At 47.5% G+C, this 22,968-nt stretch overlaps 4 protein-coding genes and 1 long non-coding RNA gene across 12 annotated transcripts in view; 2 read left to right on the top strand and 3 right to left on the bottom strand.

Moving 5' to 3' along the window:
• The window catches only part of LOC101839883 (TIR domain containing adaptor protein), a 15,917-nt gene extending 13,581 nt beyond the window's left edge, over window positions 1-2,336 (bottom strand). The window contains exons 1-3 of one of the 3 annotated variants that reach the window (XM_013125068.3): window positions 2,245-2,331; window positions 1,807-1,927; window positions 1,594-1,696 (exon numbers count right to left, since the gene is read on the bottom strand). The gene's annotated coding sequence lies outside the window, so the exon portion shown is untranslated. Of the gene's footprint in view, window positions 1-1,593; window positions 1,697-1,806; window positions 1,947-2,244 lie in introns of those variants that run through there. The other 2 variants (XM_013125069.3, XM_005085836.4) reach the window with 2 other exon arrangements.
• On the top strand, window positions 2,219-3,657 carry LOC106022506. Its single transcript, XR_001197465.3, has 2 exons — window positions 2,219-2,579; window positions 3,169-3,657. It is a non-coding gene; the product is annotated as an uncharacterized LOC106022506 (long non-coding RNA).
• Window positions 3,658-5,896: 2,239 nt separating this feature from the next.
• Window positions 5,897-13,228, bottom strand: Foxred1 (FAD dependent oxidoreductase domain containing 1). Of its 4 annotated transcripts, none has more exons than XM_040730065.1 (11): window positions 13,118-13,228; window positions 12,094-12,314; window positions 11,198-11,326; window positions 10,824-10,942; window positions 9,669-9,763; window positions 9,275-9,376; window positions 7,710-7,786; window positions 7,337-7,497; window positions 7,082-7,211; window positions 6,794-6,898; window positions 5,897-6,563 (listed from the first exon to the last, which is right to left on the bottom strand). In XM_040730065.1, the coding sequence occupies exons 2-11, from the start codon at window positions 12,268-12,270 to the stop codon at window positions 6,309-6,311; spliced, it is 1,350 nt and encodes a 449-aa protein (XP_040585999.1). In that variant the 5' UTR covers window positions 12,271-12,314; window positions 13,118-13,228; the 3' UTR covers window positions 5,897-6,308. The 4 variants fall into 4 exon arrangements, with proteins under 4 accessions (XP_040585999.1, XP_040585998.1, XP_005085894.1 ...); XM_040730064.1 differs by having other exon boundaries at window positions 13,025-13,199; XM_005085837.4 differs by having other exon boundaries at window positions 11,198-11,311; window positions 13,025-13,198.
• Window positions 13,229-13,386: 158 nt separating this feature from the next.
• Window positions 13,387-19,283, top strand: Srpra (SRP receptor subunit alpha). The gene is made up of 14 exons (XM_005085838.4): window positions 13,387-13,616; window positions 14,183-14,266; window positions 14,543-14,706; window positions 14,916-15,076; window positions 15,333-15,489; window positions 15,607-15,760; window positions 15,955-16,043; window positions 16,150-16,268; window positions 16,392-16,478; window positions 16,753-16,925; window positions 17,020-17,233; window positions 17,716-17,879; window positions 17,962-18,060; window positions 18,189-19,283. The coding sequence occupies exons 1-14, from the start codon at window positions 13,500-13,502 to the stop codon at window positions 18,315-18,317; spliced, it is 1,911 nt and encodes a 636-aa protein (XP_005085895.1). The 5' UTR covers window positions 13,387-13,499; the 3' UTR covers window positions 18,318-19,283.
• A 195-nt stretch (window positions 19,284-19,478) lies between these two features.
• Window positions 19,479-22,968, bottom strand: part of Fam118b (family with sequence similarity 118 member B) — a 52,252-nt gene continuing 48,762 nt past the window's right edge. For all 3 annotated transcript variants that reach the window (XM_021222863.2, XM_040730257.1, XM_040730258.1), the window contains 2 exons: window positions 20,195-20,251; window positions 19,479-19,988 (listed from right to left, as the gene is read on the bottom strand). In XM_021222863.2, the coding sequence (XP_021078522.2) occupies window positions 19,975-19,988; window positions 20,195-20,251 (71 nt within the window). In that variant the 3' untranslated portion in view covers window positions 19,479-19,974. The remainder of the gene's footprint in view (window positions 19,989-20,194; window positions 20,252-22,968) is intronic.

The raw sequence follows: 22,968 nt of genomic DNA on the forward strand, positions 1-22,968 counted from the left end.
TCTGTAGCTGAGGATGACCCCAAGCTTCTGATCCTCCAACCTCCACTTCTGAAGTGCTGGGATTACTGGCAAGAGCTACCAAGCTCAGTTTATGCTGTGCGGAGGATCCAACCCATGGCTTTGTGTACTTTAGGGAAGAATTCTACCAACTAACTGAGCTACACCAGCGGCTCCCAAAAAGGTGCTCTTTGCAATCCATAGTATTAGGTCTACCTAGATAGTATTGTGGGGAATATTAATCTCAATCTACATCTCAAGACACACAAACTAAATTTCAATGGATATTAGAGACAGCTGTGACTAGCAAGACACTAAAGACCTTATAGGAAAACTTGTAACATGATTTCTGACTTTGGAGTAGACAAAGGAAAAAACAAATTTTTTGAGATATGGCCTCACTTTGTAGAGGCTGGCCTCGAACTCAGTATGTAGGCCAGACTGATCTCAAACTCACAGCACTCCTCCTGAGTGCTGAGAGTACAGGTTGAAACCATTATGTCTGGCTTTAAAAAAAATTCAAATGTGATACAGTCTGTTTAAGGAGAAAATGATAAACTGGAAAACATTAATGTGAAAACTTTCCCTCTAAAGTTATCATTAGAAAAGTGAGAAGGAAATATACTGAAACAGAGGAAATGCTTAAAAATATGTATCTAGCTAGGCAGAAGTTGTGCACACCTTTAATTCTACCACCAGAGAGGCACAGGCAGGTGGGTGTCTGTGAGTTTGAGGTCAGCCCAGTCTACAAAGGGAGTTCCAGGACCTTCAGGACTGTTACAAAGAAACCCTGGCTCAAAAAACAAAGCAAAACAAAACAAAAAAGATGACAACAACAAAAGAACACTAACAAATGCCTGGAATCCCAAATATTTCAAAAACTCACATTCATTCACATAAACTGGTAAGAAACACAAATGGGGAGAAGACTTGAACAGCCATTTCAGAGAAAAGATATTCAAATGACCAGCAGACAGAAAGATGCTCAGTTTACCAATCCTCAGTGAAATGCAAATTGAAACCCCAGGGCATCAAAGCCCTGTAGTCAGCAGAAACAGTTACAGGCTGGAGCTTGTATGGACAGAAGAGTGGGCACACACACACACACACACACACACACACACACACACACACACACACACAGAGCTAACCCAGGCTGGCCTTGAACTTACCTCCACCACCCACAGCTGAGATCACAGGTGTCTGCCGTGGTACCCAGAAAACACAACACTTTTTTTGAACTTAAAAAAATGTCTGGATGTGTTGCCTGTGTGTATGTCTGTGTACCATTTTCATGCCAGGTGCCTGCAGTGGCCAGAAGAAGGTATTCTAATTGTCTGGAATTGGAGTTATGGGTGTTTGAGAGCCACCATGAGGGTGCTGGGGATCGAGCCTTTGCCCCAAGCACAACTATTTTGGAAAGTTGCTGCACACTATATAATCAAACCGAGCAAACACAAAATTCACACTACCCAAAATAGGCCAAAGATGAAAACAAGCACGTCCATCAGGCTGTGTTCAGTAAAATGGACAAACTATACACAGTCCATTCTTACTGACAGACTATTATGCATCAACCAACATAGACAGACTTACCGTTCTGGGTGCAGGTGACACAAGCAAGCCTGTGAAAACCAGTCTGGCGGAACTCAGGGTCTGCGCGCTTTTCCATACGTTTGTTACGGATTGTTCTTAAAGTCTGAAGACAAAGCAGGCAAGGTTTCCTCTGAGTCACTCCCGGGTAGGTCGGTCGGCTGGAGCACTCCCCACTTCCCTCTCCAGTTGGCACTCCTCGGGTTTCTAGATTACCTGCCACCCAGTGGACCCAACTGTTCCTACTCCAAGTGTCTCTTTGGTTCTTGGCACGTAGTCGTCCCTGGTAGACGCCCATTAAGAGACTGTGGCAGCAACTCCCAGTAGGTTCTTAACTCTAAATAAAGTGACATTCTTACAGAACACTGCCACTGAGTCAAGCCCAACAGCAGGGGCGTCAGGTTGTGACGAGAGCAGAGACTGCCAGGAGCTGGAGGGAGTCACCTGGCCCGGCCAGGCTGCTGAAGCCCAGCAGTACTAACAGCCCCGTGCGGGCTTCGGTGCCACAGGATGGTGGCAGCTTTCCGGGGAGTGCTGGACCGTGGGTTGGAAGGAAGGGGCGGGGCAGGGACGCGGGAGTCTCGGGAAAGAAAGGGCTGACTCCCAGGGCTGACTCCCAGGGCCCGCCCGCCCCCATCCCCGGCGCCCGCTCACCTGCCGGATCCCGCGCTGCGAGCTGCAGCCTAGGCCGGGAAGTGCCCGAGCCCCGGCTCCCGGAAGCTCCTCGGCCGCCGCCCTCAGGCCCGTGCCCGCCCGCCCGCCCGCCCGCCCACTCGCCCCTAGCGGGCGCTCGCCGGTCCGCGTCTTCCAGGCTTCCCGGCTGTCCGATCGCTAAACCTTCAGCTGAACCCTTACGCCAGAGCCCCCTAGAGCCGCCGTGAATCCCTGAGCCCCGCTTTGCCCCGTCTGAGGACAAGGGAACGAGGAGAAAATTCCTCCAGCAAGGGAGGCGCAGGAAAGTGAGGCATTTTCCTCGAAGGTCTCTCAAGGTAGGTTTAATGGTACAAAGTCGGGCCAGTCCCCGGGAGGTGGGTACCTTTATGGAAGGTGGGTCCCATTAATGTTGACGCCCACAGGCTGGTATCAGTCTTGCCAAAAGTGTTTATCCTCAAGGCAGGGATTTCCGGATGGGCATGCAACTGCAGTTAGGAGGGTACCAAAATAACTGCAATAAAGGATGGGTAGGCAAGAGGTTGACAAGTCCTGATGAAATACTTAAGTCCTTTGCCCCCAATTCCTAGAGTTCTTGCTGTGAGCTTTGTGAAGCTCCAAGGGAATAAATAATACAGCATTTCCCCCATAGAAGTGTTTCTAAAATGCCAACCTGAGGCCGGGCAGTGGTGGTGCACGCCTTCAATCCCAGCGCTGGGGAGGTAGAGACAGGCGGATCTCTTGAGTTCCAGGACCGCCAGGATTGTTACACAAAGAAACCCTGTCTCACCACCATTGCCCAACTTGAAACCCTGTCTCAAAAAACAAGCAACTTGAAAACAAAATGTTGGCAGGTGGGAGGAGTTTAATGGGCTGGTGTAAGTAAGGCCTTGTCTCCCCTCTAGTCTGGCTTCTTTTTCTTTCCAGACAATTGTAACACGACTAATAAAAGACCCAGAAACAGATACTGGGGTTCAAGCTTCAAGCTGAAGATCAGAAAAGCAAAGCAGCTGGTTACTAGCTCTTACCTCTACCTCAGATGGAAATGGAGGATCCTGTCTTCACGAATCCTCAGAGTACAATGCAGACTGCACTGCTCTCTAACAAGACTCAGACTACAGTCCTCTGAGTTCCTGTCTCCTCCAGCCTTCTATTTCTCTCTCTGCCCAGCCATATCACCCCTGTCTCCACCTCCCTCGTGCTAGGATTTAAGGCCTGTGATCCCAAGTGCTGAGATCATCTTTGTGTTTCTCTTTTAGACTGGATCAATTTTGTGTAGCTCAGTGTGGCCTTGAGCTAACAGAGATTGCTCTGCCTTTGTCTCCTGAGTTCTGGGATTAAAAGTGTTTACCAACACCGCCTGGCCTACATAACTAACTAGTGTGACTGCTGGGATTAAAGGTGTGTATCATCACTGCCTGGCTCTATGGCTGTGGCTAGCTTTGCATTTTGATCTCCAGTGGCTTAGAAATCATAAATAACGTATCATCACAGACAGCTTTTGGGAGTTGGTCCACTTCCACCTTGCTGAGGCAGGACCTCTTGTTTCTGTCATGTTACGTACTCTCGGCTGGCTGGCTCTTTAGCTTCCAGGCAATTCTCCTGTCTCCACTTCCCTGCTTGACAGACTGAGTCCTGGGATTACTGACATATGCAACTATACCATGCTTTTTTACTTGGGTTCTTGGGATTGAAATTAAGTTGTCTGGCCTGAACGGCATTTTGAACCAGTCTTTTAAATTCTGCCCTCCCCAGTCCTTCCCAGAAATACCATTGCCGTGCCCCTTCCTCTCATTGCAGCATAGGCTCCCTGGGGCCGGGGGAGGATCTTTGGGGTCCAGCAGGAATGCATGGATGGGCACTTAGAGTACAGTGCAAGCTCTGGGATGTCTGGATTTGGGGCAAAGATGAGGGCTTGGTCCAGCTCCTCACATAGTTTAAAGGGCAAGATAGATTTAATCACATGCCTATAAAGGTTTTCCATAGGACCAGATTAAAGTTCTGCAGGAGCAGAGGATTCCTTAGGCATTAATGATTATAGCACCTATTTTTTGACCCTTAGACTATGATTGCCATACTGAAATTACTACGGGGCACCTGAAGAGCTACCATCCAGGGCTAACTAATTCTCTGCACTGACTGGTCCTATTAGTGGCTACAGCCTGTCCACTATGTTTCTGAGCTGTCCCTTCTAACGTTTCAGCACTACCTGCTGATAGCTTTTCTTTTGCTTATTGTCTCATGCCTGGCTTTCCCTCAAGCCACGCAGACCTTATACTCCCAGCTGGCCCGTCTCTCCTGTGCCCTCTCCTATCTGATGTCTACCTCTGTCCTTTGCTTTTCATTCTCTCCAAAGGACTTTTGATGGAGCCATCTTCCCAGGAAGCTCTACTCGGGTTCACTCTCCTGCAACCATCTACACCTTAAGCTGCGCTCCCTCCTCACCACTGACCTGCTAGTGCTGAGCCCAGCTGGCATGTGGCATTTCATTCTGGTGCCTACTTCTTGTTTTTCATGACTCTACACTCCTGGGTTTTCTCCTGCCTCACGGGTCACTTCAGCATTCATCCGGTTTTCTCTAAATGCCACTAGGTCCCTCCAGCTTTTGTGCGTTGTCCCTAACTCTTGGCTCTCCTTGGATGATGCCCACCGCATCCAGTCACCCGTTACACCTCCCACGGGCCCTTTCCTTTCAGCATGCCCCACGCCAGGCCACTCATTTTGCTGTTCTTCCTGTGTCATTTCTGTAAGAAACATGGTACCCATTTGGCTGTTTGGCTAGAAAACTAGGAAATACTGACTCCATTTCATGTTGTCACTGTCACTACATTGCTCCATGTGTTTCCCATCATGACTGTTACCTGCTATATGGACTGCAACAGCCTCGGTCTAGAACCTGTTTCTGCCTTGCTATCTGAATCTGTTCTCTATAAGGGAACCACAGTAGCTTCCCCCAGACCCCCTCTTGTGTTGGCGCTGAGGGTCAAACCCAGGGCCATCCACATGCTAAGCCCTCTGCCACCAGGTTGCACCCTTAGCCAGAGGGAGAGTTTTTTGTTTGTTTGAGACAGGGTTTCTCTGTGTAGCCCTGGTTGTCCTAGAAGTAGCTCTGTAGACCAACCTGGCTGTCCTCAAACTCACAGAACTCCTTCCTTCTGCATCCTGAATGCTGGGATTAAAGGCGTGCACCACCACCACCACCACCACCACCACCACCACCACCACCACCACCACCACCACCCAGCTAGAGGGAGATTTTAAAAGGAAAATCTGATCATGTTCTTCCCTATTTAAAACTCTCCTGCTGGGCTTCTGCCAAGATGAAATCCAAGCTTCTTAGAGTGACTCTTTAGACCGTGGCTCTTCTTTCCCCCCGTGACCCAGCCAGAATGCCACTTTGAACTATGCTATAGACTGAATGCTGGTAGTCGGAAGCTGGGGCTTTGTAAGTTGACTAGATGAATGATCCCATTTCCCCCCTCTAGAACCACTGGTTCCTGTAGAACTCGGAGACAGGGGATACTGGCTTGCAAACAAGATGCCTCCCACAGGGGAGCTAAGAAACACTCTCAAGAGGATGAGGCTGTCTTGTTAATGGCATGATACTTCAAAAGCTGCTACCATAAGAAGGAAAAAGAACACAAGACCAGAGGGAAGAGGTTAATCACATATATTGATTGAAAAATAGGTTAACAAATGAGTCAATAAATTTGGGTCAGGCAATTCTAGAATGATGTGTGCCTGGGCTCTGATCAGAGTCAGAAAGGAGAAAGGAGGCCAGTCCTGGGCTCCATGGCCAGGATGCCAGCAGAACTGTTTTGGATGATGGCATCAGCCTGGGCTACAGTCAGTTCCAGGATCCCGTTTCATCGCTTTCCTTGGCCTGGGACTCTGTGCCTATGTTCATCCCATGTCCAGACACACTGGGGAGGAGTGGCCTGGCTTAGAGGATGGTGAGGGAAGGGATGCAGCCCTGACACAGTCCTGGGGAGACCAGGGCAGTGACCACAGCCAATGTGAGGGAAGGACAACTCCTCGGCTGGTGAGGCCCAGAAGAGTTTCCAGGCTCATAGGATTCTGTACTCCTGTAATTTCTCTTCTAAGTAAAAGCGGTTGAAGAAGAAGGGGCTCATGTCGATGGTCTTGAACTCGCCCTCTAGTACCATCTCTGCCACAGCTCGACCAATGCCAGGAGAATGCTGAAGTCCATGACCACTGAAGCCCGTAGCAAAGTACATGTTGACAACGAGTGGGTGGGGGCCCACCACGCCATTCTGGTCAAAAGTGTTGTAGTCATAATAGCCAGCCCAGGCACTCTTTACCTGCAGGTGCAAAAGATGCTGAGGTTTTTAGCAAAGCCACAGACATGTTCAACCCATACCCTTGCTCGGGGATTGGCTGCTAAGGAGTTCATGGGATGGGACAGATCCACAGACTCCTCAGTGATTGTTAGGTGGCAGGAACACAGCGTGTCAAAGGGACTAAGATACTGCAGTGTCATTCATATGTTTGATCCCAAACCCAGCAGGAACAATTATTCCCTGTTGGTTACCTTTAGAGTCTTAAAAGATGGCACCCTCTGAATCAAATGGGGCCACACTTTGTTCTGGAAGAAATCATGGTCCACTTCCAGATTTGTTGGGTCTGGTTCTTCCTCCTAAGTAAGAGGTAGAGATAAGACTTATATAATGCTTGCAATATGAGGGCAAACCCAGACCTGATTAATATAAATCAATCCCTTCCGTGGATTCCAGTTCTAACCTCAATGACAATATAGGGCCCCCAAAAGGCTTGCTTCTCTAATAGTATCTTGTCTATGTCTCCTTGCAACTTAATTTACCTCAGTGGGGCTGCAGCCACCTAGGTAGTTACTGCCCAATCCTTCCCGTCGAAAATAGACTCCATTGATATCTGCAACCAATGGTGTCTCCAGACCTGGTCCCTGGGGGCAGTGCCATAAGTGCACATACCTGTTAAGACATCAGAAGAATAACACCAACTCTCTGTCCAGACTACACACACAACATACATAAACCCATCCTAAACTTTTGTTATCATTTCTTTCTCATCTTTAGCTGCCCTGAGGGTAGGCTACCTTTTCCTTGGCTCCACAGGTAGCTTGGTGCCCTGCAGGGTGCCAGGCAATCCCTTCCCAATACCAGCCAGCTCTGCAACTTTCCCAGACCAGGCTCCTGCAGCATTGATCACTACAGAACACTCCACTGGCTGATACTCCAGGCTCTTGTTTATTTTCACCTATAAGCAACAGAAGATAAGAGGAAGGAGTGTGTGGGGTGTGTGTGTGTGGGGGAATGGGGCAGGGCATGCAGATAACACGACACAATGGACCTTGAGAGAGAGGTTTATTTCTTCCTGAGCCTAACTTTATCAGTACTGGGAAGCAGGCAGATTATCACTCTTCTTGCCCCTCTCCTATAGGAAGGAGCACACTAGACCTTGGCACTTACATGAACTTTGTGGATCCTTTTCAAGACTACCTGTTCCCCACTTGTGGTCTCCATTTGGCTAGATGAAGTGATGAAACCTGCAGGAAAGAAATAAAAAAATAAACCCTCGCCGGGCATTGGTGGCGCACGCCTTTAATCCCAGCACTTGGGAGGCAGAGGCAGGCGGATCTCTGTGAGTTCGAGGCCAGCCTGGTCTACAGAGCGAGTTCCAGAACAGCCTCCAAAGCCACAGAGAAAAACCAAAAAAAAAGCCCTTTAGCCGGGCGGTAGTGGTGTATGCCTTTAATCCCAGCACTTGGGAGGCAGAGACAGACAGATCTCTTCTGTGAATTCGAGGCCAGCTTGGTCTACACAGCGAAACCCTGTTTCAAAAAACTAAAAAAACAAAACAAACAAACAAAACGCCCTCTAGGTTAGTTTAGTGGTAGAACATATACTTAACATGTATGAGACCCTGGGTTTATCCCCAGTGCTCCCATCAACGCGCGCGCGCACACACACACACACACACACACACACACACACACACACACACACACACACACACAGAGTGGTGGTTTGAGGAGAATGGCCCCCAGTGCTCCCATCACACACACACACACACACACACACACACAGATGGTGTTTGAGGAGAATGGCTCCCATAGGCTCATACATTTGCCTGCCTAGTCCCCAGCTGATAAACCGTTTGGGAAGGATTAGGAGGCGTGTGCTTGTTGGAGGAGTGTGTCACCAGGGATAGACACTGAGGTTTCAAAAGCCCACACTAGGCCTAGTGTCTGTCTGCCTACTGCCTGTGGATCAGGATCTAGCTCTCAGCTACTTCTCCAGCATCATGCCTGCCTGCCTGTTCCCAGGCTTTCCACCATATTGATAATGAACTAACCCTCTGAAGCTGTAAGTAAGCCCTTAATTAAATTCTTTCTTTTAGTTGCCTTGGTCATGGTGTTTCTTGAAAGCAATAGAACAGTAGTTCAGACACGGACACACAGACACAGACATATACATACACAGACACACACACACACACTCACTCCTTGAGGGAAATGGGGATCACACTGGTTTCTTCTGAGAAAAGGTCTCAAGTATCACAGGCTAGCCTCAGACTTTCTATGTAATGGAGGATGACCCTGAACTTCTGGTTCTCCTGCCTGTACCTCCAGAATCCTGGGATTAAGGACATTAACCACTGTGCCCAGTTTCTGTGATGCTGGGGATATAACCTAGTGGGATGGATCGTAGGGCTTCTTGCTAGGCAAGAACTCCAGTAACACCTACATTCCCGGCTTCACAACCAACACTGGTCTCTCAAGGAAAGGAGATGGGAGGGATAAGTGCTTTCCCACGGACACTCAAGTGAACAGACATCAAGAAACCAGAATGAACTTGGCCACATAGGAACAAGGCAGGGCAGTGAGGAGAAAGCTAAGCTAGCAGTAGCCCCTGTCACAGAAGACAGCCTCTTACACCAACCCTGGGTGAACCTGTGAGCAAAAGGTAAAGCCTGGTCTAGGCCTTCTCCTGGATGCAAGACATAAGCCGAGGGAACAAGACTTTGAACTCACGTGTCACCTCTCCCTGGTAGAGTAAGACTCCCATTGATTGGACCTTTCGACGAAGACCCTCGAACAGAGACCAGGCATCAAACCAACCTTCATCCTCCATCCCTGACATAAGGAAAAGAAAATTCATGAAGCACCGGGACCCTTCTTTCCTACTGTATAACCCACACTCTCTTAGCGCTTTAGAAGAAGCAGGGGAGGTCATCCTGACCAATTTACTGGAGTCTAGTCATGCTGAAGGCCAGAGAAGTAGCATAGTCTGGGGCAGGCCCTGTTGCTCAGGAGGAAACTGGTCCTCCTTCAGTGTGGAGAAGGTACACTGAGACTTCCAACCCAAGGAGCCCTTCAGTCCCCATCTTCGGGGAAAGAAAGCCCTGTGCCTGCAGGTGAACCTCACCGTAAGAGGCCAGGGCCACTCCTTCTACATTTATCCAAGGAAACTTGTTCCGTAGCTGCTCAGGAGACATCAGACAGACTTTGGCTCCTTCCTGCCTAAGAGAAATGTGTGCAGTTAATGTGTTAGGGAGTGTATATGGGGGGAGGAACAGGGACCCCAACTCCATGAGAGGAAGTCCAGCTCACTGATAGCACTCTCAACCCCGAGTGACCCCATTTCTCCTGAGCGCTGAATGTGAGAGCTCATCTTTCCTTCTCTACACTCCGGCCTCCCTTCAGATTCTCAATTCCTTCTTGCCCCAACCTACTCCACCTCCTTTCACAACACAGTAAGGAGCCATATTCCATCTCCTCCTGTAAAACACTTTCTGCCTAGTACAACCCCGTCCCTCATAATGGATGTCTCCTCTGGAACACTGACTGGCTGGGGAATAAAAGTGTAAAGGACCACTCCTATGAGCCAGTGTCTCGTTTAAACTGAGTCACAGTGCCCGCTTTACTAGATCTTCTTGGCTTAGTTTCCCCACATGTAAAATGGTATGTTCCGATGAAATGAGTTAGCATCTGCAAACATTTAACTGGTGTCACTAGTGAGGTTGACAGCATATCAGAAGAAAGCCTGTGCATTACATATCACAAAGGTGCCCAGCCCTTAGCTGATGTGAGGCCCACACGCTGAAGCCAACCTGCTGCTTACTTTTATATATGGATCACATTCCATTATTTGTATTTTGTCTGTGGCTGCTTTTGTGCTATAATGGCAGAGCAGATAGGTTGTGACACAGACAACGTGACAAGCAAAACCTAAAATATTTACTATCTTACCTTCATAAAAAGACTTTTTCTGACCCCCAAATTAGGATGCTTGCTCAAAGCCCAGTCCCCAGGCTACTCCCTAGAGATTCTGGTTTGTTAGGCGGGATGTATCCTACATGGATGTTATGATGTAGTAAACGTTGGAACCACATTCTGTCTGTGACTGGGTTATAGCACTCAAGGGCCTTGAAGGTCTGAATAGGCCCATCTGTGCTGATAGCATGAGCTAGTGGAGGAGGCTCCTGTGACGTCACCTTCAGCTCCCCCCTTTCTAGCCTGGTGCAGGGTTCATCGAGTTTGTGAAGCCAAGCAGCAGCGCAGGGCAGTGCTGTGCACCCACCTTTGCATGTTCACGTTGCTTTCCAAGGTGGCAGCATCCTTTTCTGAAGCCAGCAAGAGACAGCCCGACGGGCTGAACCGGAGGTCCACAAGAGGGGCATCCACCACCGCCAGGTGCTCCTGTGTACAAACAAAAGCTGCTCTCCAAAGAGGCTGCCATGGGGGAGCCTCCTGGCCTTCTCACTATAGTCCCAGGGTCGATCCTTCTCAGGACAAACCCTTCTCTAGGCACCAGCTCTGGAAGACAGTCAGGGATCGCAATATCTTGCTGCCTCTAACACTACTTCTCCTTGGGTCCCCTTGCCAGCTAGGCTTCTGTTCTTTATACTAAAGAAGGGTTCCCCACCCCAACCCCTCAAATCTCACTGTACATACATTTATGTTCCGTAGAAAGTTGATTGAAAAGCGGGAGAGCTGGACATTCTCAGGCACAGAAAACTGCTGCCAAATCCCACCCACAGAAGGCCCTGTGGAGGAAGCCCGTGAATACTGTGAAAAGAAAAACTGAGATAGATTATCATGATGCCGTATGTAATGGAATCCTGCAATGGAAGCTCTCAGTTACACATCTCAACTTAAAGGGGAATCCTTTCTTGAGGAGCAAGGATGTGTAAACCTGTATGCCAGTCACCCCACAGCTCAAAGATAAACACAGTGTTTTAAATCATCCGTGGCAGATGAACTGAGCAGAAGTCAATTGTTTCACAGGGCTGGACAAAATCGAACAAAGTAGTAATGGCCTGGACGTTCAAGAGTAGGAAGCTAGCCTGCAACAAATTCACAAAACAGTCTACAAAACTGGGAGGATATAACAAAGACAGAGATGAGATTAGTGGCTAACTGCCAATTGCAAACAAGAACAACCAAGACCTCAGAAATAACAGAGCCTAAAAGAAGGCAGAGGAAGCTGTTTACACTAGTAAGTAGCGCAAACACAAGCTATTTAGGACAGAAGCACAATCACTGTGGAATCCACTTTTATAAGCAAAAGTCTAGGCAAATATGCTGGAGCACACTTGTACTTCCAGCACTTGGGAGCCTGAGACAGGAAGGTGCTGAGTTCAAGGCTGGTCTAGGCTATCTACTGAGATCCTGTCTCCAAAGAGATTAAGCGAGTATTCCCCTCCCCCAACATGACAATCTTATTGTCTAGGGTCTCCTTAGAGGAAGAACCTGGGACTATTTCTCAAGGTCCGGAGCACAATGCCTACCCTTTGACCGTCTATAGGTTTTGTCCTCAGTAAGATGACTACCCTCCTCCCTGACCTCACCGTGTGGTCTTGCTCCACCACCAGCACCCGGATGGCGCCTCGTCTACTTTCCAGCTTCTTCAGCCAAAAGGCCACAGACAGACCGAGGATCCCACCTCCTATGATGACCACGTCCGACTGTGTTGGGGGCAGGTAGCTGGTGTCGAACGGCATCCCCCATTGTTTTCCAGGCATCATGCACTCAATCTTCTGCTTTACGTCAGACACCTTTGCATCCCAGTCTGCAGGGCACAGTGACGGTTACAGGGACTGTGTTTCCTTTTGTACCCCAGACTGCAGGGCCCAGTGACGGTTACAGGGACTGTTTCCTCCACGTGGTGTGGGGTTAGAGAATGGGCACAGGGAAAGGTGGGCTGAGTAGACATGTGGTTGGCACATCCCCAGTGTCATACTAAGTCACACGAGTAGTGCTGTAACCGTTTTGCGGTCTGGTCTTTGTCCCATCAGTCCCCACTATTATGAATCTCCTGTTAGCATTGAAAGATTCGACTTCCTAAAATTACACTTTCTACTTCCCAGGACAAGATAGGTGACTCACATATTTAATTCCTGCAGTCCTCTCTCCCTCCTGAACCCTATTCTCAGATATTCAACTGCACAGTCATCTCCACTCAGGTATCCCAGGCCCAGGGAACACGGAGTTCCTAGTATACTCCACACCGCACAGCTTTCTAAAGCCAGTCACCTCTATATGTGCCTTATTCTCAACCTCCATTTATATGGCACTGTCCTCTGGGAAGTGTCTCCTTGAGATCCATATACCTGCCTAGGCTCTTTACCTTCTAGCAGGCAAGCCTACCCTTTCTCCCGGCTAACTCGCTGTCTCGCCAGCGTGAGTCAGGGTGTCAAACCCTGAAGGTCACATATGTGGAGGTTATGGCTACCCCAGAACCACTCTGTATAGGATACTCTCTGCTGCCCTCAGCTTTACCCAGAGTAAAGCCTCCTCTGCGTGTGCGTAGGCCCCGATTTTGGCGACCCGGGGTCAAGCCAAGCCGCAGCACTCTGCGAAACATGGCCTTACAGAGCCCGGCTTCTTTCAGCTTGAAGTGCTGCTCAACCCAACCGCAGTCCTTCCCGTCATCGCGGCGCGCCACAGGGCAGTGACGCAAACACGTCTTCGGGCAGCACTGTCCTTTAGACCGCGCCCCTTCACGCTATAGGGAGCCGGCTCCCAGGCACCCCGCCCACACCTGCTATTGGTCAGTCTTGCGTTTGCGTCAGTCCCGCTCGCCCTGGGCGGGGAGGGGCGGGCCCCCGGCGGCTCGCAGCGGAAGTGCGGCTGAGCCGGTTTCCGGGGGCTGCTGGTGTGACGTGTCCCGCGCTTGGCGCAGCAGGAAGCGGCGGAGGACGCGGCCCCAGTTCCCGGTGCCGGCTTCGGCCCCAAGTCTTCTCCCGCTTCCGCCATGCTCGACTTTTTCACCATCTTCTCGAAGGGCGGGCTTGTGCTATGGTGTTTCCAGGGCGTGAGCGACTCGTGCACCGGGCCCGTGAACGCGTTGATTCGTTCCGTACTACTGCAGGTACCACCACCGCGGGGTAGAACTCCGGGCTGGCCCTCAGATCCAGTCTGTAGTCCCCCTTCCAGTAATCACCCCGCGCCTTCCGCCCTGCCCTCCTCAAACTGACCGCTAACTGGCCACCTAGACTCCACTTCCTTGCCTGGCATCACAGTATCCTGAAACTTTACGACGCCTCCTCCCACACCTCCAGAATCTGGGGCAGAAGCCGTATTCCGGTTTCTTATGGGACCTTCTTTATTCGCCTTTCCTCTCACCCCGGGGCAGCTTGGTTTTCTGTTGTTCTGAGGCGGGGTGAGACTGTGGATGAGAGAAAACCTTTTTAGGAGCATTAAATGGCTCAACAGCTGCTAGAAAATCTGATTGTTTATCTTCTACTCCCACATGTCATGCCTCTCTCCCAATTTTACCCTTTGCCCCAGCTTGGTGTCGCCCTCCGTGGCAGGGTGCTAGAGAGAAATGTCTGTTACTCCCTTGCTGAGGCCAGTGTATTTGGTTATTGCCCAAACGTAGTTCAAAGTCTGGTTTTGCTGTGGACAGCCTGAATGGTGAAACACTCTTTTTTGCAGGAACGGGGAGGTAACAACTCCTTCACACATGAGGCCCTCACACTCAAGTACAAACTGGACAATCAGTTTGAGCTGGTGTTTGTGGTAAGTAGAGGGTATGCTAGAAAGAAAAGTTAGGGTCTCAACAAAACCCCATTGATGAACCCAATTTGCTGTATTGTGTACGTAGTGAAGTAACAGCTAAAAAAAGAAATTGGAATATGGAGAGGAGAAAGCCAGCAGCTGGGGCAGGGTGGTAAGCTTGGCTGCCTTTCAGGATGGGAACCTGTCTCTGGAGACCTGGGGTGAGTTGGCCTCCTTCCTTCCTTTCTGGGCTGCCGTGTAAGGAGTTCTATTGGCCCTGTTTCCTTCCATAAACAGGTTGGCTTTCAGAAGATCCTCACACTGACTTACGTAGACAAATTGATAGATGATGTACACCGGCTGTTTCGGGATAAGTACCGCACAGAGATCCAACAACAGAGTGCTTTAAGTCTATTGAATGGCACTTTTGATTTCCAGAATGACTTCCTGCGGCTCCTTCGGTGAGAGGCTTCCCCTCTTTAAAACCCGTGTCCACGATTTGATGAGTGCCCTCAGGTGGCTCAACAATGTTAACTTACAGGTTCAAAGCAGTCACATTTTGTAGTTCATTTCTGGTAGTTCCCTTTGATATGTGGGACATTTTTGTGGAGTCAAGTTTTTTTCCCCTCGTGTGTGGGTGGAAAGACCAACCATTCTCTTTTCTCTATAGTGAGGCAGAGGAGAGCAGTAAGATCCGTGCTCCCACTACCATGAAGAAATTTGAAGATTCTGAAAAATCTAAGAAACCCGTGAGGTCCATGATTGAAACACGGGGTGAAAAGACCAAGGAAAAAACAAAAAACAGCAAAAAAAAGGGGGCCAAAAAGGAAGGTGTGTTTGAGCTTTCTGAACATGCTAGGCCATAAAAGGTGTTAAGATGGTGCTATGAAGATCTGTGGTCCTCCTTGTTTGTCTCCCTCAATGCAAATGATCACCATCCTATCATCTCCTGGTAGCCTTGTGGTATTCAAGGTGTTTGATCCAACTTTGGTCTTCAGGATTTGGAAGAATTGTAGTCATTATCTGGGTGGTTGGGGCTTGTTTTTTTTTTGGTTTTTTTTTTCTCCAGTGAGGTTTCTCTTAACAGGTTCTGATGGCCCTTTGGCTACCAGCAAAACAGCCCCTGCAGAAAAGTCAGGTCTCCCAGTGGGACCTGAGAATGGAGAACTTTCCAAAGAGGAGCTGATACGCAGGAAGAGAGAGGAGTTCATTCAGAAGCATGGGAAGGGTCTGGACAAATCAAGGTTAGTCAGTCTCTCTGGTTGACTGTTACCCAGCTGTGTTAGAGATCAGAGAAATGTTCTTTCTTATGTTCTTTCCTGCTTTTCAACCATAGCCTTTTTTCACATGATCCTTTGCAGCAAGTCTACAAAGTCAGATGCTCCAAAAGAGAAAGGCAAAAAGGCACCCCGGGTTTGGGAACTAGGTGGCTGTGCCAACAAGGAAGTCTTGGATTACAGTACTCCCACTACCAACGGAACTCCAGAGGCTGTTCTGTCTGAAGATATCAACTTGGTAAGAGGCATAAAGATCAGAGGGAAGGTCACCATTAACCAGAAAGAGTTGGAGGGTTTACTTGGATTTGAGAGAGGAGTGAATTATATTTGGGGTTTCTGTAAGGTCTCAGACAACGTTGACAGTGTATGGGACCTTTCCTTCAGCTGTTAGTGTTCCCTGATCCCATCTCATTCCTTTCCCATGTCCTCCAGATTCGAGGAACTGGGCCTGGTGGGCAGCTTCAAGATCTGGATTGCAGCAGCTCAGATGATGAAGGGGCCACTCAAAATACTAAACCTAGGTAGAAGGATTTCAGGCGGGAGGTGGTGGTATGGATAACTGAAGAATTGAGCCATTACCACCTGCCTGCTAGCCTTATGCAAATTTGTGACTTTCTGTGCTTGTAGTGCTACCAAGGGAACCCTGGGTGGCATGTTTGGGATGCTGAAGGGCCTTGTGGGTTCTAAGAGCTTAAGTCGTGAAGACATGGAGTCTGTGCTAGACAAGATGCGTGATCATCTCATTGGTGAGTTGGAGGACTGGACTAAGTCATGTCGCATAGAGTTGATTATTAATGGGTAGAACCATTTTCTAAGCTGTGTTCTGAGAAATGATCACTGCTAACACAGAGCTGTTTGTCTCTTCTCAGCTAAGAATGTGGCTGCAGATATTGCTGTCCAACTCTGTGAATCTGTTGCCAACAAGTTGGAAGGGAAAGTGATGGGAACATTCAGCAGTAAGTGTCTGCACAAGTGCGCATACATACAGTCAGACCACTTGGGTATGATGTGCCTTTTGGCAAAAACCTTAATTTCTAAACCTCTATGATAGAGCCGTCTTTAGAACTTAATAGGTTAGTTAAATGAGCCAACAAAGTACTTAGAATAGTATGTTCTGAATTCTTGGGCAAGAAAAACCTGCATCGTTTTACTTCTATTAGATCAGAAAGATGTTGGACATCAAGTAAGATACTTGGTTTTCTTACTGAATCTCTCCATGTCCCTTTTAAGCTGTGACTTCCACAGTCAAGCAAGCTCTACAGGAGTCTCTGGTACAGATTCTGCAGCCACAGCGTCGAGTAGATATGCTCCGGGATATCATGGATGCCCAACGTCGCCAGCGCCCTTACGTTGTCACCTTCTGTGGTGTTAATGGAGTGGGGAAGTCTACTAATCTTGCCAAGGTCAGTTCAGATTCCCAGTCTGCTGCTTTTATTGTTTTTACCCTGTGCTTTAGAGTCCTAGTTCTAGGTGACAGTTTTCTTAACTTCTTTGCAGATTTCCTTCTGGCTTTTAGAGAATGGCTTCAGTGTCCTCATTGCTGCCTGTGATACATTTCGGGCTGGGGCTGTTGAGCAGCTTCGTACACACACCCGGCGTCTGACTGCCCTCCATCCCCCTGAGAAACATGGTGGTCGTACGATGGTGCAGTTGTTTGAAAAAGGCTATGGCAAGGATGCTGCTGGCATTGCCATGGAAGCTATTGCTTTTGGTACAGTGTATGGGGACCAAGGGGGTTTGTCTTTTTTTTGTATTCCCTGGGAGTTTGCAGATTTAGATTACTATAAATTTACCACATGATTACCAGAGAAGTAGGGTAAGTTACTTGTGTGGGTGATGTTTTTGGGTGGTGATGTATGAAGTTGAAGGGGAAAAAAGCTAGTGTATCTTAACCACAGACCTGAATGTGGTCACCTTTATCCTACTTATATCCTTTCCCTGAACGGTTTTGGTGGGGGCCAAGAATAGGACAGGGTTTTTCTTACATTACTTTGTAACCAAATCCAGAGTCCGAAGTAAGTAAACAGGATAGGCTTTTCAAATAGCCAGACTGGAATGTCTCAAGAAGCTGGCAGTGAACATGAGTGACAGTTGGGTGACTTTTCACGTAGCCAGAGTAGGAAATCTTCACAAGTTAGCAATGAGTATGAGTGACAGTTGTGTGCTTGGAGTTGACTATTTCTCTCTCTCTAGCACGTAACCAAGGCTTTGATGTGGTGCTGGTGGACACAGCTGGCCGCATGCAAGACAATGCCCCCCTGATGACTGCCCTGGCCAAACTCATTACTGTCAATACACCTGACTTGGTGCTGTTTGTGGGGGAGGCCTTAGTAGGCAATGAAGCCGTGGATCAACTGGTGAGGGCTTGGGCTTAGTTCTCTTCACAACTTAAACTTTGGCAAATTAGATGGGTTCTTATGTTACTTTTTCCCTTTTTAGGTCAAATTCAACAGAGCCTTGGCTGACCATTCTATGGTTCAAACACCTCGGCTCATTGATGGTATTGTTCTTACCAAATTTGACACCATTGATGACAAGGTAAAGGTGGATGACACTGGCTAGCTAATAAGACTGGAAGGAGGAATGGGCTTCTTTACAAAAGGAAGTTGAGGCGTTTAGTGTGAATAGGGCTTGAGCTGATTGGCCATCCTCTTTTTCTTCCTCAGGTGGGAGCTGCTATTTCTATGACATACATTACAAGCAAACCCATCGTCTTTGTGGGCACTGGCCAGACCTACTGTGACCTACGCAGTCTCAACGCCAAGGCTGTGGTGGCTGCCCTCATGAAGGCTTAATGTGGCTCTTGCTAATACCAAATCGCCGCTTGCCCCATGTCCCCATTTCTGTATCAAGAGTGTGCTTTATAGAGTATGTGAGCAACTTGTCTTCAGTGTAGTACAAAGGCAGAGAAGGAGAGCTTTGGAGATTTGCAGCTCCTAACCCTATTCCATGTTCAGCTCTACCTCCTGCAAGGAGGGCCTAATCATGTTACAATCACTGCCTGATGACCCATCCTTATCACCACAAGCCTCCCTCTTCCTGCTCAGGCATCTCCTTCACTCTGCCTACAGATTCAGTATCATAGCTGTGACCAATGGTTGGAAAACCCAACACTGGAGTGAGTATTGCTAACTAGTGTGACCACAGAGCCATCTGAGATGAGGAGCAGTTTGAAGTCCCAGCTCTATTGGGTTACTTCCAGAGCCAGCTCTGGGTCTTAATGGCACTTTTCTCTAGAATATACAGCTTTCGGGTTCCTGGTGCCAGGGTGACAGCCACCTCACTGTGGCAGTGATGGTGGTCTTTTCTTAATTGCTGCTAATTTTAAATCTGATGATGAATTCTATACCTGATTGTTGCCCCAAAGCATCGGTTAGTCCTTGTTACAAATGAGTGAAAAGTGAGTGCCCACTTCTCTCAGAAACAAAGGGAGCTAAGTTGCCTTCCAACTCCTTATCCCTGCTCCCAGAATCCAGATGTAAGCTTTGCATGTTTACCTTCCTGGGAGAAAACTAGTCAGAAGGGTTATCGTTGTCCTGTACCCCACCCACCTAACCCTTGACCTCCTGAGCGGGTCCTAGCTTTTCCTCATCCTCTTCTACAGTGCCTGGTAGACAAGTGCTACGTTGAAGAACACAAACCTCTTGTTAAGACGTGTCCTGTAGTTCGGTATTACAGATGTGCTACTAGTGCAATAAGGTGAAGGCTGTCTGCCCAGAGAAATACATAATTTATATAAGAAAATAAATTTCATAAAGAAATTGCCTCTAAGGTCTATATTATTCTAAAATGCTAACTCATACTCTTGGGCTTCTTTTTGGCAAAAAGGGCATGACAGGAATTAACAGTGCTCTGAGGAATTGGACAAGTGCTTTTCCTAAGAGCACCCTGCCTAAGATGAAAATAGAATGCAAGTTTCAAGCTTAACAGTAACTCTTCAAAGTAGAGCCACGGCCTTGGCAAGTAAATGAACAAGCTTTTAATACAGCTCAGTTATGTAAAATACTGTACACTGTAAAAGATCTAGAAAACTAGAGCTTCAAGTCATGTTTTAAAAAAGCCATAAGCTCAATTGAAAAAACCAAGTAGAGTACAAAACTGCAACAAGAGCCCACACTGACTCCATGACTTCTTGCTCCCCAAGGCCTGCAGAGCTGCAGCCATAGCCAGGAGCCATCACATTGGTCTGCTGTGTAGATAAGCATGTCCAGCCTTAGGATAGGTAGGGGCTGCATTGGGTCCTGATGTCATCGGGTATTAAGTTGGACCAGGCAGCAGAGTATCAAGAAACAGCCAGCATGAAGGGAAGGTGCAACACTGCCACCCCTATTCTACCCCAAGCTTCAGCTTGTGGGTATTGGTGCTTCCTGGAGCTGTGCTGAGTTCTTGTAAAACATCCACATCCACAGGAAGGCCCCACAGCATGGTCTAATGGTGATTTCTCCAGCTTGCTCATGTACTACAGCCTATGGGGAAACAAAAGGAAGAGAGTGAAGTTACTCAAAGCAAGTCTGTGCATCTAAAGCTGCAGGTGCTTACTTAAGTCACTCAGTCCTAAGTTTTCAGAAAGCAGATTCAGAGAACTCAGACTAGTAGGAAAGGCAAAGTTTGATTCTCCACAATCTAAAAGTTTTAGGAAATTTTTCTGCTGACAGAATAGGAAGTGGTATACCTCTTATTTCCCCATGTGCTGCAGATGAACCATTTAGCTGACCTTCTCTTGCCATCCCTGTTAAAACAACATTGGTAAGGGAATTAGATGAAGAAGCACAAACTTTTTTAAAAAACATTTTTATTGTGTGTGTTGTATGCGAGTGTACAAGTCAGGACTATTGGGTGTTCACTGTGGAATGCAGGAATAGAACTCAGGTCTCCAACTTGGCAGGAAATGCCTTTACCAACAGCCATTTTGCTGTTCCTGGGAAAGCTAAAACTATTAATGGCAAAAATGAAAACTAATGGGGAGCTAAGGGTATAACTAAAGATGACATTTAGGAATGATACAAGATGAGTTAAGAGCAGCCTTCAAACTGTCAATACTAAACAGAAGCAGTAGGTTCCTTATTGCACTAAGATTGGTTTTTGTCTGGCCGGGCGTTGGTGGTGCACGCCTTTAATCCCAGCACTCGGGAGGCAGAGGCAGGCGGATCTCTGTGAGTTCGAGGCCAGCCTGGTCTACAGAGCGAGTTCCAGAACAGCCTCCAAAGCCACAGAGAAACCCTGTCTCGAAAAACCAAAAAAAAAAAAAAAAAAAACCCAAAGATTGGTTTTTGTCTGAATGAATGCCACTGTGTTGCCACATTAGGCTATAACTCCAGATCTTCTAAGCTCTGGCCTCCCTGGTAGTTGGAATTCTGGGTGTGTACTACTTTGTAAGCCTTTGCCAACTTTTCTAATTTTAATTTTTTAGATTACTTTTTTTATGTGTAGGAGTATTTTGTCTGCATATATTTCTGTACCATGTTCATGGCTAATGCTTGAAGCCAGAAGGTGTCAGAACTGGAAATGATTGTGAACTACTATACGGGTGCTAGGAATTGAACCCAGATCCTCTAACGCAGTCAGCTCTTACCCCCCAAAACATTTTACAAAGACAAAACATGGCTGCTTTATCTGTGTAATTCCCAGTAATTAAAAATTGTGTACCTTACTCAGTCTCACTAGCTACATTTCATGTGGTCAATATGTATGTACTAATAAATACAAAGCAGGTCACGGTGATGCAGGAGGGTAAGGATGAAGGATCATGAGTTCAAGGCCAGCTTGGGCTACACAGCTATTTTCAGGCAAATACAGAACATAGGGTCTCGAAACCCCATGTTTTTATAGGTGTACAAGACTAGGCTTTGTTTACAAAAAATGCATTGGTTAAATCAGAAATTGATTACTGGTTAAATCAGTTACTGGTTAAGTAACTGAAATAACATTATACTAAAATAGTATAGTAATGATTTGCACTTTATGTTCCCCTTGATGACTTCTTAGCAGCATGTATTGACTGAGACTTTAAGCATAAGAGATGGAAGACAGTTTTGACTCCACACAGAATGAAGACAAACTACTCTGCTAGACTGGAAGTTACCTGACAGGCAATTCCAATAGAGGGCCCCATGGCCCTATGGAAAACCCCTGATTTAAAAATAAGACTGGGCAGTGGTGGTGTATGTCTTTAATCCCAGTATTTGGGAGGAAGAGGCAGGCACATCTCTGAGTTTGAATACATCCAGGGCTACAAAGAGAAACCCTGTCTCCAAAAACAAAGCAAGCAAACAAACAAAACAGAATGACTTCTTGACTGGTAACTGGAAAGCCACTCTAGATAGCCTGGTAGCTAGTAACTATCCATACCACTCTACAATATTCAGGATGTCAACATAAAATTGAGTACAACAGAAGGGACTGTTGTTCAGATTGTTGGTTTTTTTTTTTTTAAGATTTATTTATTATGAATACAACATCTTGTCTCATGTATGTCTGCACACCAGAAGAGGGCACCAGATCTCATTATGAATGGCTGTGAGCCACCATGTGGTTGCTGGTAACTGAACTCAGGACCTCTGGAAGGGCAGTCAGTACTCTTAACCTCTGAGCCATCTCTCCAGTCCCCAGATTGTTGTTTTACAGAGCAATTTTTCCTGGTAGAGGATTCAGTATAGACCAAACTAACCGTGTAGAGCTTGAATGTGTGCCTCTAGTTCATGTAATCAGCGCATTCAAGAGAAAAATCCAACCCAGTGTTGCAAACATCAGCCTAAAGGTCTATCACACCAACGGTTATCAGGAAAACGTTCCTCAAGAAAGAGAGCCAAATCATTTCACAGAAGAGACAAGCTCAAAGCTTTGCCTGTCTAAGTATTTTCTAAGCCTTTGGAGAAGGAGGGAGGAGAGTACATGAAGCCTTTAATGTTCGGTTATAAAAACAGCATTTTAAATAAAAGACAAGTCTCCTACTTTAGCCCAGAATTCTCAACAGATCTGCTTCAGCCTACCAAGCACTGCCAAAACCTAACTGAAAAGAAATTATTATTACATTAGAATTGTACTTGGGAATTATCTCTGGGAATGATTAAATTTAGGGACATGAACTAGATTACCTGTATTTTAATGTGTCATCTAAGATACATTCAAATTGGTAAAAAACAAAAACATTAAAGTTTGAAGCAAAGCTGGGCAGTGGTGGCGCATGCCTTTAATCCCAGCCCTTGGGAGGCAGAGGCAGGTGGATCTCTGTGTTAAGAGACCAGCCTGTTTTACAGAGCAAGTGCCAGGATAGGCTCCAAAACAATACAGAGAAACCCTGCCTGGGGGTGGGGTGGGGGAGGGAGAATTGGGTGGGTGAGCTGGGTGTTGGTGGCCCTCGCCTTTAAGCCCAGCACTCGGGAGGAAGAAGCAGGCGGATCTCTGTGAGTTCAAGGCCAGCCTGGTCTACAGAGCCAGTGCCAGGAT

Source organism: Mesocricetus auratus, unplaced genomic scaffold, assembly GCF_017639785.1.
Source record: "Mesocricetus auratus isolate SY011 unplaced genomic scaffold, BCM_Maur_2.0 Super-Scaffold_100022, whole genome shotgun sequence".
Lineage (NCBI taxonomy): Eukaryota > Metazoa > Chordata > Mammalia > Rodentia > Cricetidae > Mesocricetus > Mesocricetus auratus.

What these genes read in the sequence shown, in the direction of transcription:
- Foxred1 (XM_040730064.1), bottom strand. Translation starts at nt 13,109, where the DNA reads ATGTTTCGCAGAGTGCTGCGGCTTGGCTTGACCCCGGGTCGCCAAAAT. An exon ending in TGGTGGAGCAAGACCACACG is followed by an intron (nt 11,327 to 12,093) that starts GTGAGGTCAGGG and finishes AATCTATCTCAG; the next exon opens with TTTTTCTTTTCACAGTATTC. An exon ending in AAAGGATCCACAAAGTTCAT is followed by an intron (nt 7,498 to 7,709) that starts GTAAGTGCCAAG and finishes TGTTGCTTATAG; the next exon opens with GTGAAAATAAACAAGAGCCT.
- Srpra (XM_005085838.4), top strand. Translation starts at nt 13,500, where the DNA reads ATGCTCGACTTTTTCACCATCTTCTCGAAGGGCGGGCTTGTGCTATGG. An exon ending in TTCGTTCCGTACTACTGCAG is followed by an intron (nt 13,617 to 14,182) that starts GTACCACCACCG and finishes TCTTTTTTGCAG; the next exon opens with GAACGGGGAGGTAACAACTC. An exon ending in GACTTCCTGCGGCTCCTTCG is followed by an intron (nt 14,707 to 14,915) that starts GTGAGAGGCTTC and finishes TTTTCTCTATAG; the next exon opens with TGAGGCAGAGGAGAGCAGTA.